The 13,549-nt window shown below is 47.2% G+C and overlaps 6 protein-coding genes across 6 annotated transcripts; 2 read left to right on the forward strand and 4 right to left on the reverse strand.

Annotated features, from left to right (window-relative positions):
- Nucleotides 1-2: 2 nt before the first annotated feature.
- Nucleotides 3-2,118, reverse strand: EDB82DRAFT_565411 (Mur ligase). Its single transcript, XM_065609804.1, has 4 exons — nucleotides 1,654-2,118; nucleotides 1,467-1,598; nucleotides 514-1,412; nucleotides 3-464 (listed from the first exon to the last, which is right to left on the reverse strand). Exons 1-4 carry the CDS (start codon nucleotides 1,753-1,755, stop codon nucleotides 50-52), a joined length of 1,548 nt encoding a protein of 515 aa, XP_065465904.1. The 5' UTR covers nucleotides 1,756-2,118; the 3' UTR covers nucleotides 3-49.
- Nucleotides 2,119-3,715, reverse strand: EDB82DRAFT_491807 (Mss4-like protein). Its single transcript, XM_025737498.2, has one exon. It carries the CDS (start codon nucleotides 3,319-3,321, stop codon nucleotides 2,251-2,253), a length of 1,071 nt encoding a protein of 356 aa, XP_025588079.1. The 5' UTR covers nucleotides 3,322-3,715; the 3' UTR covers nucleotides 2,119-2,250.
- Nucleotides 3,646-5,992, forward strand: EDB82DRAFT_101103 (Prefoldin subunit-domain-containing protein). Its single transcript, XM_025737487.2, has one exon. It carries the CDS (start codon nucleotides 3,970-3,972, stop codon nucleotides 5,767-5,769), a length of 1,800 nt encoding a protein of 599 aa, XP_025588078.1. The 5' UTR covers nucleotides 3,646-3,969; the 3' UTR covers nucleotides 5,770-5,992.
- A 716-nt stretch (nucleotides 5,993-6,708) lies between these two features.
- On the forward strand, nucleotides 6,709-7,450 carry EDB82DRAFT_101125 (uncharacterized protein). Its single transcript, XM_025737475.2, has 2 exons — nucleotides 6,709-7,039; nucleotides 7,099-7,450. Exons 1-2 carry the CDS (start codon nucleotides 6,965-6,967, stop codon nucleotides 7,195-7,197), a joined length of 174 nt encoding a protein of 57 aa, XP_025588077.1. The 5' UTR covers nucleotides 6,709-6,964; the 3' UTR covers nucleotides 7,198-7,450.
- Nucleotides 7,451-8,397: 947 nt separating this feature from the next.
- Nucleotides 8,398-10,973, reverse strand: EDB82DRAFT_544013 (P-loop containing nucleoside triphosphate hydrolase protein; the record flags this gene model as incomplete). The annotated part of the gene is made up of 2 exons (XM_065609392.1): nucleotides 8,398-10,640; nucleotides 10,691-10,973. The coding sequence occupies 2 exons, from the start codon at nucleotides 10,971-10,973 to the stop codon at nucleotides 8,398-8,400; spliced, it is 2,526 nt and encodes an 841-aa protein (XP_065465905.1).
- Nucleotides 10,974-12,133: 1,160 nt separating this feature from the next.
- On the reverse strand, nucleotides 12,134-13,251 carry EDB82DRAFT_552426 (uncharacterized protein; the record flags this gene model as incomplete). The annotated part of the gene is made up of 3 exons (XM_025737453.2): nucleotides 12,134-12,754; nucleotides 12,813-13,061; nucleotides 13,101-13,251. The coding sequence occupies 3 exons, from the start codon at nucleotides 13,249-13,251 to the stop codon at nucleotides 12,258-12,260; spliced, it is 897 nt and encodes a 298-aa protein (XP_025588075.1). The 3' UTR covers nucleotides 12,134-12,257.
- Nucleotides 13,252-13,549: the final 298 nt, after the last annotated feature.

Genomic DNA, 13,549 nt, shown 5'->3' on the forward strand with positions numbered 1-13,549 from the left:
TTCCTTCTATACGCCCATATAAATACAACGTCTTGTCTTCCATTATAAATCAGAGAGCATCAGCTTTCTCCAGTATCCCCAGCGCTCCACCGACAAGATGTAAGCTGCCTGTGATGAGTGCCTGAACCGTCTCACCCTCTGGAAGATCTTCCCCGATATGTCGAGCATAGTCGATAGATTGCTCGATGGTCGGCATGACTTTAACAGTGGCACCAGGATCCAGGGCCGTCCACTTCTCAGCGAAGCGCTGCTGGACCGTCATCTTGTCAATCTCGGCAGGGTCAAACTGGTGGTTGACAAAGTCGCGCTTGTAACCTGACTCGGCATATGTAACGTTTGTGCAAAAGATGACATGGTCAAAGGCGGGCTGGCCATCACGTTTGGTTGCTTTGAATACAGACTCGAGGAATTCAGTGGCCTCAGAGCGGCCTTGTTGGTTGAAGATCATGACACGAGGGCCGTTGCTAAAAGAAATGTTAGCTAGTAACCAAAGTCGGGTATCCAACAACTTGCCGTCCTGTAGTCTCATCTCTGAACCATTTAGAGCACATCTTCAGACTGTCGGAGGTATGGGCGCCGTCAACGTGCCATGCCACCTTGTCATCATTCTTGACCTCGCATCGACCCCTCCACACAACCTTCTCAAGACCATCGACAAATTCCTTAGGTAGAGGTTCCGAACGCGGTGGAAGAGCAACGCCAATATTTTCAAGTGCTGTTTCAGCAAGAGCAACGGCCAGTGTGGCATTGCGCTTCTGAAAAACGGCGTCTGGTCGAATCTTGACGGCGTTTAATCGAGTGTCAACGTCAAGGACTTTCAAAACGACGTTCTTCTCCTCGGCTCTCTTTCTAAGGACCTCATCTGCATCTGGTACTTGCTCGATTGTGAAAGCCGCGCTACCTGTTTTCATTATACCTGCTTTGTGCCATGCAATCTTGGCTACAGTGTCACCCAAGGCGAAGACATGATCGACACCAAGTGTGCTGATCCCTGAAGCTACTGGGTTTTCGACAACGTTGGTGGCATCGAATTCTCCTCCAATTCCCGTCTCGTACACAGCAACGTCAATACCCTCTTGAAGAAAGACATGCCAGCTCATCAAGGTCAGGTAGCGAGCATAGATAGGTCGAGGGGGCATGAGTTTATCCGCTTCATCCTTTGGCGCAGCCTCCAGACGGTCCCAGACTTCAAAGAAGTATTTTACAAAAAGCTCTTCTGAGATAGGGGTCGAGTTGATACGGATGCGCTCGCGGACAGCTATTAGGTGAGGGGATATGAAGAGACCTGTTTTGTGAGGTGTGCCTCTTGCGTGCTGATATTGAGAGAGGATGGAGTCGACAAATGCGCAAGTACTCCCTTTGCCTTTGGTACCTGCCACATGAACGATGTTGAGTTTGTTCAAATCAGATGGCTGAGATATTGTGAGTATATTTCATATTTAGGGTCTTGGATTAGTTGATCTTACAGTATATCCGATACGATGAAGATATGTCTTCATCTCTTGGATTGATACAGCATTGGGCTTTATACCAGCTTTCCTGCGAGCTTCAATAATATCAAAAGGAGTTTGAAGGGAATTGAGCGCATCAATTGCGTCCTAATGTTGAGGTTAGACACTTCGTCCCTGTCTTGTGTAAGCAATCGTGACGTACATTATAGCAACGCCCGGACGAAGCCATGGTGGATAACGATGCTCTTTGGACTACTAAAAAGCTGAAGGGCTGCCTGCAAGTTCTCCAAGAGACATGACGCATCGAATTCACGATGTCTTCAAGTGTAAGAGTGAGATCGTTTTGGTCGATGGTGTCGCAGAAAGCTCGGGTAATTCGCTCGTGATATATAAGGTAGTCAAGTGTAGGGTGAGAGTCAAATGAGTTCAGTTCTTCAAGGAATTTAATATTGTTGACGCTTGATTATTTGAATTTGATCAATTGAAACTCGTAGTTTCATTACTTGATTTGGTTAATGGAGAGTTTACTCTCCTAGCGAGGCGATGCCGTCGCCTTCTTTGCTCGGTGTGTAACCCGCTACTAGTGACGGTCTTTCGGAGACAAACGCCGCTGATAAGAATCATGATGGTTTAGAAGCAAAAACAATTCACATAAAGTCAATAAAATATGTTGCAGATTTTTGTTTCTATTGCCAAGACTCAAAAAGTTGGAGATTCAAAGCATTTTCTGTGTCGCCAACAAGATCCCTGATATAACGTCGCTACCAACACTCGGCTTGCATCCGATAGCCCGGACCGATCACCCGATGTTATAATCATCAATCTCACACTCTCGCTTCAATACCCACTTGTTCATACCTTCTTGGAATGTTTCGATAAAGGCGTTATTGAATCTCTTTCCACTATCAGCCCAGGCTATTCGTGCCCTCCAAGTGAGCCAATTCTCTGCCATGACGCCCTCAGGCGCTCTAATGATGCCTGTGGCCAAATCAACGACATGATGGTCATCCGATGGCCTTCGATCGCTATGAGAAAAGAAGATTGTAGCACTGCAAGTACCGCAGAACGATCGTACGACGTTGTCTGATGATTTGAATGTCTTGGCTGTGCCGATGAGAAGATCATCTTTGATACGAGGCTCACAGACTGACAGAGGGATGAACGTCCATCCAACTACGTGAGTTCCGTTACTGAGTCGGCAGTCATCGCATGCGTCGAAAGTGGCCAACCACTTTTTGTTGTCTCTGTGAGAAACAAACTGAGAATAGTATTTGTCTTCTTTGACATCTTGACTCGGGCGAGGGATGGTGAATGATACTCCCTTGCAGTGACACTCAACCCGAAGACGTTCCTCGCCGTTTTCTCCAACCTCGGGTTGCGATTCAACAATCTTGGCCTCGGGACTATCGTGTGGAGGATTCCAATCAATGAAGTTTTTTTCTTTCATGTGTGTCAACATCTCGGCAATGCCCCCGTCCTTGGTGGACTCGCTGAAGATGTGCTTGCTTGTATCAAAATAGTCTGCACTATCTATGAAGATGGATGTGGAAACCGTCCAGAACTCATTATCAGGTGGTCCGGTCGAGGCGATGTGGCAGCCGCATGTTGAGCAAAAATTCCAAGGCCCGGCTTTGGCACCGAGGGGATAGCTTGCCATGTTATTTCGAGTAGATGGTTCCACGAACTTGGGCTTCACGGCTTCTGGAAGCGGGGCGTGAAAGACGCATGGCGCTCCTGAGGAGTACCTGCACAGGCTACAGTGACAGAGGTGAGTGAGAAGAGGAAGCTCAGAAACTGGCACATCGACCGTGAAGTGAACTGAGCCACAATAGCATTTCGCTTCGAGAGTTTTGGTGTTGGGGTCTGCCATGGTTGTAATAAATAGTAGGTTCTGTAGACAGAAGCGCGTGTAAGTGGATGTACCAAATTGTAAGAAGTGAGTTGAGGAAGAACAGAGAAAAAAGTTATAAGATGAGTGAACTATAAAATTTGTTGAAGTTATAAGAGATCTCAAACTGCGGGGATATCAAGATAGGCGCAGTTACTGTCATACGTCGTTCCTGCTGTATAGCCAATGTATTTGTTATTTAAACAGGTTTACAATGAGGTTAGTGTACGAATGGTTTGTCTGATTGTGTGCTCGAACATTCCTAATATCGTTATAACGTTTTCCCTGATAATTTTACTCCATACTCTGTTATAAGCTTAACTAACCGCGTGAAAACTGCTTGTCAATTGGCTTGCATCCAGTAAAATATTGAGGAAGAATCTCTGTTTGTAGTATGAAGGGCGTGTATCTGCATTCCTCAATAGTTAAAGTGGAGCATGCGTTGACAGCTCTAGCTTGTCTGTTAGCCGAAGTTAGTCCGTAACTCTTCAAGAACCAGCTCCTAACTTTTTTTTCCTTAGTGGACCGCCCGGATCATTCATCATGACTTCAGCGCCTCACAAACTTTCTTCTTCTTCCTCATCTTTGTTTCGCAGCATCGCAAGAGCTGAACCAGATTAGCAAGCAAACATGTCGGAAGTTTCGGATATTGAAAAGCAACAAACGAAACTTGAGGATGATATCAGCAAGCTTCAAGGTGCTTTGAAGCACTGGCAGACTTGGGATGCTGAATATGAAATGCTCAAGGAAGAGGTTCTGGCTGTTTGTGAGAGCGGCGAAAATGAACTAAAGACCATCCACGCCGGCTTTGAGGGCGAACTTCTCAAGGATCGCGAGCTTGATGAGATCTTTGGGGAGAGGACACAACGATCTGGCCAACAGATCTTGAATATTCTTGATCGGCGCACCGACTATGTCGTCAAAAACATCGAAACCTTGCAGAATCAAATCAGTGTTGCCGAGGACAAACTCACCGAGCTTCAACCAGATTTCACCCAAGATGACGGTCTACCGATTACGGAGATTATCGAGGAGCTTGACGATGATGACAACATTATTTCGTACAAGTTGAATCAGCCTGATAGCGCGTTGCCCCAGATTCAGCAAGCCCTTGAAAAAGCTGGCGTTAAGGACCTTGAAAATGACGACTCCAGCTCACCCGCAGAGAACTCCAAGGAAAAAGAGTCTGTGCCAAAGACAGAACCTGCGCTTGTCATGCCTAAACTACCCACGAAGCAGAGTCTACCTCAGTCGACAGATGTTCAGACGACAATACTAGCGCCGTCTGCAAGCAAAGGTGTTTCGTTTGCTGAGGATACCAAAATGCAAGATGGCCCCAAGCCCCAAGCCTCGCGTAATGCTAAGCGTGTTGAAGAGATCATGAACCATGCCAAAGAGCAGGAGAAGATCACCAATGAGCAAGCACACATCCCTGAGGATGAGGATGAGGAGGATGCGGAACTACGGCGACAGATGCTTGAATACTCTGGTGAAGTCGGCGCTGTTGTTGCCGAGCTCCAACTCGAAGAAGGAGACAGCGATGACTACGAGTACGAAGAATATAGCGACGAAGGTTTTGAGGACGACGATGATGACCAAGAAGATAAGTATGGCCGATACACTGGCCGTGTTGTTACAGAGGACTATCGCCAAAGGATGCTTGAGCTGGAACAGAAGCTTGGCATCAAGTCGCGTTTCACGGAACGACCAGAGGACAAGGACGCCGAGGCAAGTTCAGACGAAGAGGATGGGAACAAGGAAGAGGGCGTTGGCCGAATCGTTGTGAAGCCAACCTCTTCAACGACAACACCAGCATCGCAAGCCTCAGCCTCGGCGTCAAAACCTGCGCCTACCAAATCAAATATCAAAGAAAAGCAACCGGAGTCGGCCAACGGCAAAAAGGGCGTGCGCTTTGCTTCCAGTCTGGACATTGCACAGGAGAGTGAGCCCACATCTCTCCCGGTGAGAGAGGCTCCTGTTGAGGAAAGGGAACCCATAGTGGAACCATTGAGCGATATTGTCGAGCGTTCCACCTCAAAGACCTCCGACACCACAAATACCAGGTCGACGCGCAAACAATCGCGATTCAAAAAGGCCAGAGACACTGTTCCACCCGGCCCTCTTGACGTCCCTGCCACTTTCATTGATCAAGATCGCCCCACTGCGCCCACTGGCCCCGATGGCACAACACTCGCTGACACATTAGTTGAGCGTGAACCAACAAGGGCTGCTCAGCCACCTGACGAATTCGACGATGAGTTGATATTACAAGAAGTTGCCGATGAGCATCACAAGCTGCGAAAGAAATTCATCCAGCGGGAAGGTGGGTTCCTCAAAGAAGATGAGTCTCCTATCCAGCCTCTGGAAGAGCAAGATGGTGGACGGGAGCGCGTCAGTCGCTTCAAGGCGGCGAAGCTCTCGAAATATTAAAAAAAAAAAAAAAAAAAAAAAAAAGGGACAAAAAAGGCACCCAGGTCTAGATACGACATGGTGATGGCTGAGTTATCGGGAGACAAGAGTCGAAAGGAATCGATGTGTTGCCCGTATTATGCTCCGCTTGAGTTGCCTACCTGTTTACTGTGAAGGTGACTGATTTGCTATAACCAGAATGCTTCGAGCTTGCTAACCTACATGACTTGATAAAACTCTATGAAATACCGCCTACGCTTGTGGATTGGTTAGTTATACGGAACGCTTTTTCATCTGACAATTGATGTGTTGCAGGCTGCAGCTCGCGGCGTCTAATCTGCTTCTACATTACTAGCTGTTCCAAGATAAAACTTAAAAAAAGGGCTCTCTGAACCTCTATCTAAGCTTGTGGTTTTGGTTATTCGTTTCACCCTTTACATTTTCACTATTCTCTATATGTAGATAGAATGCTACTATTCTTGTCTATTCGCCTCGTTTACATTTATAGTTCTCGCTTCTGTTTACCGTGTTTTCGTGTTTCTGTTTCTTGGGCTTGTCGCTGTGCATCTGCAATTTTATTCAAGCTTTACAGGGTTGCAGAAGCCACAGAGCCGAGAATGCGGGCGTCCCGGAAGTTCGGCACATCGCCTTTCGGCAGACAGCGTGCCGGTCGACAGCTCGCATTACTTGCTGACCAGCCTTAGATACGGCAATTGGCGAATAGAAACACAGTCAAACACCATACTCGGCCTAGGTTTGCCGTTCCCTTTACAACTCAGCATACCTGGACCCTGGACTGAACCTTTTTCTTTCCCATCTACGGGAACAGCCGCAAATGATGGCGCAGGCCGGGACGGCTACTCGGCATCTTGGGCGTACGTCACTCATCAATGAGGAAAAGGAGTCCATGGACTCTGTCAAAGCACAGCTGGAAGTGAATCATAGGTAGAAAGTATTACGCTGAAACCAATCAAGCTTGGATCCATGTGGTCTGGACAGAACTGGTGATGTTGTCAAGGAGTGGCTGAGCTTTGATGTTCGAGAGAGGCCTCTGAGGTTGGCTCGAGGTACTTAAGACAGCTTTCTCAGCTATGGGAGTCATATCTTGTACTATACACTGCACTACACTACACTACTCAATTCTACTTTGAATCAAACTACTCTCAGTCATCCTCTCTTCACCTCGATCATCGTTCGATCTTCCCAGTTATTCAAGATGCCCGCTGCCATGGAACCCACCCAGCAAGCCCCTATGACCTCTGACAACGGAGATATTGTCACGCAGCAACCCGTAAGTTTAGACTACGCCCTGCCTCTCAAAGACACCAGAGACTAACATGGTGTATAAAGACCGCTGAGCCTCAGCCTGATATGTCCATGCGAGGTGGTGAAGAAGCTGGATGCGAGATCTGCTGTGGTCTCTGCGCCTGTGACGAGGGATGCTGCTAAGCTTTTTGTCTCCAACTTCGAACATCTTGTCTATGAAACAGGATATAGACTAAATTGAACCGGGAAGGAGTTTTGGCAGCCTTGATATTGTAACTTAGTAACTTTGGTGTGGATTGGATGTTGGTCAATTTAAGCTATAAAGTATATCAACTTGCCACTGTGTCTTGCATATCATGCCTCTTTCGCTTTCTAAAGAAAAGTACCACAGCTACCTAGACTGATATCAGCCACGGCTGAATCAAGTGAACAGTCCTGCAACAAGTTGTGATGGATGACTATTGCAAGAACCCACTTGTGCCATCACATGTAGGTAGTACTTTGCAAATATCGATCATGTCACGTTACTGGGTAACAGAAAAGCCGACCTTGGTATTAGGGTATAATAATAAACAGCCTAAGAAGCATGGTCTAAGTAGCATAAACTGGCCTACTAATTTCGTCTCTTGTGCTTCTAGCAGCCAATCTTTCTGATATACTGATGTTACGGTACAAACTGGCCAAGACAGTATTGTACAAGTTTCGCGCACCGCTATAGAAGAAACCTCCCGACGGTGAACAATGACCTTTGTGTTAAACAAGTCGAGTTTGGGTTTCTGCGACCTAGTACCTTGGAGTTCTGTTAGCTAAGGGGCATTCGCAGTCTCGTCAAATCTCAAGAACGCTTGAGTAAAAGCAGGCTTTCAGAAGTAATCCTCACGTTATCAGAAAAAATTGACAGTTGGAGGCATAAGATATGAAATTAGTAGGTCAGTTTATGCTCCTTAGACTATAGTTCTTAGACCACTTATTTTTGTGCCTTAAGGCTTAGTTAACACAACTCCAATATCTCCAGGTCGAAGGGGCAATATCTCACAGTCACACCAAATCTTAAGCACGCTCTAGTAAAAGTAGAATTTAAGAAGTAATATCATTCAAATTTCATTTACTTGTATCCAATTTGTGGTCGTAAATTCGTTAGTTAGATCGAACTCCCTTTGCATCATTGCGTCCACCGCATGCGCAGCCCTCAGTGTCTCAGAAAAGTTGGCCACCACAAGCATAGGAGACGAAATTAGTAGGCCAGCTTATGCTCCTTAGACTATAGTTCTTAGACTACTTATTTTTATACCCTAAAACTTAGGAGGCCAACTTCTGCTACCCACTGGGCAGCCTAGATCCAGACTTAAAAGACAGTTAAAAGACAAACAGTAAGAAAAGCGATCATTCGCTATCCTCCTCAGAATCAACAACTGCATCCTCAAAACCTTCAATGGGGACGGCATGCTTGATGTAGTTGCGGAAACCGCGGCTCATTTTGACAACAGCCCGAAGGTGCTTCACACAAATCGTGATATTCTCGGTGCTTTCTTCCTCTGCATCGTTCTCAGCCAAGGCAAGTGCAGTTTGCATAGCATTGCGAATCTCTCGGCCATTCCACTTGAGGCTGCGGACATCCTCACTATTCCAGACAAAGTCGCGAGCTGCGTTGGAAACATGCACCAAGCCATTGGAGTCTCGGCTCAAACGGTCGAAGTTATGACTCCAGATGCGCTCCCGGTCCTCGTGACCAAGATTCTTGTAGTGCAAGGCAACATGAATACGACTCAGGAAAGCACTGTCGAATGATTGAACGCGGTTTGTAGTAAGGAAGAGAACTCCGCGGTAGTATTCGAGAGCCCGGAGAAACACAGATACTAAACCGTTCCTCTTGATGTCACTGGAGCGGCGACGCTCAAGATAGATATCGGCTTCATCGAGCAGAACAAGAGCGCCATAGCGTTGGCCCAGCTCGAGGAAATAGCTGAGGTTGTTCTCAATGTGGTAAGAATCGACACTTAAATCACCGCTCGTGAGGGAAATGAGAGGTCGGTTGGTCAGCTCGGCGATGCACTCAGCAGTGCATGTCTTTCCAACGCCTGGGGCACCGTGAAGGAGAAAGATCCTACCCTCACCCTTGTTCTTAACAAAGTCGTTGCCCCAAGGTGCCACCCTTCCCTCGCCCAGGTCAGTTGCAAACTTTCCAATAAGAGCCTTGACGGTCATCTTGACTTCGTCATCAAGAACAAGATACTTGAAGGCTTCTTTGTCGGTCTTGACAGGCCTCAGATTGGCGATGTTTAAGTGACCCCACCGTCGATCGCCAAGAATAAAGCCCGGCATGGTCTTGCTACAGACGAGGTAGAATATATCGCTTTCAGGTGGCGAGTCTCGGGTAGGGTCAAGGTCCTCGAAGCCGGTATAAGGGCCGTCAGGGTCTTCACTCGAGCGATCATCCATACAGGCATCACATCCACAGCGTGGAAGGTTTCTAGGCAAGTAATCCTTGGACGGGAAAACCGCACTATTTTGCCGCACGGGGCTTCTGTATCGACCTCGGCGGATATCGTCTGGGCCGTCATAATAGAAGCTGTCAAAGCCAGAAGCGTCGCAGATGACACGGCCGCTCATGAATCCAGTTGGACCACGGGACTGTCGGTTGGTCGTACCAGAGTTAACAAGGAGACCTTCATAGTCCATGTACGTTGGGCGCTTCAGTAATTCCCAATACAACTTTCCAAGAGCGATATTCTTCTCTTTCATTGCAACTCCACCTTGAGCTTCAAGGTTCTCAGGCCAAAAGTCGATGGGAATAACAGAAAGACCCCCAATCTCTTGCTCACCAAGCCAAGGAGAAAGATAGAAAGTGTGCATATATCTGTTTACTTTTGTACCATTGGTCTCAAGCATCCAACAGTTGACCTTGTATGAGTCTCGTGCGCTGTTGTTCACATTTTTGCCAGTGTTGACGCTACTGACAACATACGGAGCCCAAATATCATGGCGTTTTGCATAAAAGACTTCGCCAGGCTTGAGGAGGAGCCAGAAAAGATCAAAAGTAGCCCTAGGAGTTTCAAGCTCGTGGCGTTCCTCCTCACGACGGATTTCTTCGCCGAGGTTTTCATCGAGGAAGTTGAGAAGAACATCAATATGATTGGCAGTAGTGGCAACATACTCGGGGCTGTGAATCGACGGTTGGTGATCTTTGTAATGTGCAAGCTCTCGCCGATGGTGATAGAGAACCTGGTAAGGGGCATCGACCTCAACTATCTTACCCTCAAGGCTGAACTTGGGATAATAGGCCACAACAGCCTTGAGAGCGTTGATGAGATGAGCTGAGTGTATGTTCATAAAAGGCTGGGAGATACGAGGAGCATAAGTCTCAGGCTCTCGATCGACATCGATCGGGCCATCGTCAAGACGACTGCCATATCCTTCGAAGACATCGGTGATAGGTCTGTCTTCTTGGTTGCGCAAAGGACGAGGGGGGCGGTTGTAGGGTCTGTTGTTTCTAGCGGGATAGACCTCTGTAATGATTTCCAAAACAGGGCGTTCCTTGTCATTGGAGTTCTCGCCATCGACTTCACCTTCTTCATGACTGCGAGAGAATGGGGGTACATTTTTGAAAGCCCGAGCGCTTTGTCGACCTGTTACTAGATTAGGGACTGTTCCGTTGATATATGAAGGTGTGACTTGCGCTTTATAATCTGGTCACGCGAATCAAAATACTCGATGGCGTGAAGGACGTCCGGGACCTTGCCATTGACCTTAAGTATCTCTTGTCTTGGGTAAAGGGTTTCGGGGTTGTCCCAGGGAGATCTGGCTGCGGGAGGATAATACCCTTGAAATGGCGCCATCGGAGGCGGAGGCATAGATCTGGAATTCGACCTGGCCCTGGAATGGATGTCGTCGAAGCTGACGATGGAGATGTTATCTTCACCACCGACAACGTCGACTTCATATGGGCGGGAACTGTCCATGATGGGGAAGAAGAAGAAAGAAAGGCAAGTTCTATAGAAAAGAATTGAGATGACAAGTAAATAGATAAATGGAAGTTGTTAACGAAGGATATTGAGAAGAAGGTATTAAGAAGCAAGAGGCAGCGAAGGTCGTGCCTTCTTTATAGACTTGACTGTAAGCTGTGTCACCTTTGGATTGGTCCTATCATGGCCTCGCTGCAGAATCGTCCAATAAGGCAAGTAGCTCTATTTCCAGGCAGCAGTAGGCATCTTTATCATGTTTGCCTTACAGAAGCCTCACATACCTAGTAGTGCCTCAGGTAACATTGGGTGACACTCATTGGAGCCTATCATCATAGTAGTTGTGAGTACCTACTAAGACGACTTTATATGCAGGTCTGCTGCTAAGCCTCATGAGGAGGGGTTGGCTGACAATCCCCCAGAAACAAACCAAGTACTGTCAATAAGATATGAAGTTATTCGGCTCTTTATCGCCATATATTTTCTTCGCTTCGTCTGCATCAGCCTGATTTTATAAACCCATCCTTCAATTGCTCATTCTAGATTTTACGTCATCTAGATAGTAGGTAGTAGAGAAGTTGGCCTCCTAAGTCTTAGGATATAAAAATAAGTAGTCTAAGAACTATCGTCTAAGGATCATAAACTGACCTATTAATTTAATTTTGTATTTCTACTGGCCAATTTCTATAATGCCATTTCTCAAGTGAACATGTTCTCTCAAGAAAACAGTCTTGACTTCACTTGATTATTTTTAAAGCAAAACCAGTGTATACATCACTTACACATAAAATACCTACAGAACAGTTTCTATTTCAGAGGTTGTTCAGATGAGAAGGAATACTTTCGACTTTATCTACAAACAATTTCCCTTTGGCATATTTGTACTGCCTCCAAAACGCCCCGTGGTAAGCCTCGAGCTAGCCCACCAATCATGCCATACGACTCTCCGTAAAGATGCGGACACCTTAACCCAAGGCGAACCATTGTGACACTGGTCGGAGGTAGTAAGAAGAAATGCAAATGGACTGTCGTTCATCACTGTCCCTAAAAACTGGCCATCCCTAGACCAGAATGAGATTTGACGGTGATCTGTTTATCCATGTACTTGCCCAGGCCAAGCATGTTCTCCTTCTTAGGCCTCTTTCATTCCTGCTGAGTGCCTCCTCTGCGACCGCCTCTGCGTCCACATCGAGGATGCGATCCTTGGCCGTGGTTACCTCGGTGTGAGGGTCTATCGACACGCTAAGAGCCTGGACAATGTGCCATCATGCCTTCATAACCCGTCTAGTAGGATTGACAGACGGACATGTGTGTCTTCGCGTTTTCCGAGAATTCACCCATCCTGATGTCAAACTCAGCATCCGAACCCACGATTAAGTTGTTGTTGACACGTGCCTTGACCAGCGCTGCAAAGTGTAGACGGTACCGCGTAATCCTGAGGATGTCGGCCATGGGCTCTGGTGGCGGCATACCACCCAAGGCAATGATTTCCTGTTGATCAGTGATTTCACTGTGAAAGTAAGGCGAAGCTGGCCATTCGACATTGCAGTTTGTCTCGGTGATGTACTTCTCGAGAGGAAACAGAACATCTTTGAAACCAAACTGACATCCTGTGATATCAATAACCCATTTTTCGTCAGAACCTCGCAGAGTCGCCAGTACAACTATATGGACGCCTGGTTTTAACATGTCAAAGAAGGCCGCGTCGGGAGGGTCCATTATAGCAGGGTAGGGTGGGTTCGTGATTTGGACATAAACGATCTCAAGACGGGAGACAAGACCTGGGTGATGATCGTCAGCAAGTTGCACCAAATGGCAAGAGTTCATGGGTGACCTTACATTTGACCAGTTTTCTAGTCATCGGACCAAGAATCGACAGCGAGTGGAGGGCCTCGCGCTTGAGCAGAGCAGCTTCTTTGTGCTCGATGTTGGTTGTAAGATGGTCTGTGAAATTGACGGGCTTCTCCCAGCTTGGACGCCTGTTGTCATGCTTGAGAATTAGAGCGTCGTTGTGAGGCTCGATCTCTGTCAGGTCCCAGTGGAAAAAAACCTCCTTGTAGGACAAGAGTGTCGCCTTGAGAAGCTTGGCTGCTCAGAGCAGAGACCTGCGACGCTTCAAGTTGTTACAGCTCTTCTTGTGCTTGGCCCAATCAGCCGTTTGGCACTCGTGGCCGCCGTAGAAAACGCCGACAGAATCTCCATCGTGATACTCGGGAGTGTCCATACATCCAATACATCTCAAAGATGCATCCTTGCCGCAGTTGGCGCAGCTCGCCATGGTGAGTGATTAGGCAGTGAACGAGGGGTGTGAAGGGATGCAGATGGTAGATGTGGTCAAAACAGACGAAACCGAGGATATATGAAGAAAGAAAGATTCCCTTCGGTGCAGAAATATTTTCTTGCTTAAATACCCCTCTCGATTTGTGCGTGCGTGTTTGCTTGCAACTCATTTGACCTGTGACACTTGCTGGCAGTGCCATGTCAGTGATTCAGAGTTGACCATTTTACAGGAGGCGGCAAAGGGAGTCTGCACTGCAGCGGAAGTCAGTCATTCAAGTAGCAAAGAATGTCTGCAA

Source organism: Fusarium venenatum (genome assembly GCF_020744135.1).
Source record: "Fusarium venenatum strain MPI-CAGE-CH-0201 chromosome Unknown EDB82scaffold_1, whole genome shotgun sequence".
Taxonomy (NCBI): Eukaryota; Fungi; Ascomycota; class Sordariomycetes; order Hypocreales; family Nectriaceae; genus Fusarium; species Fusarium venenatum.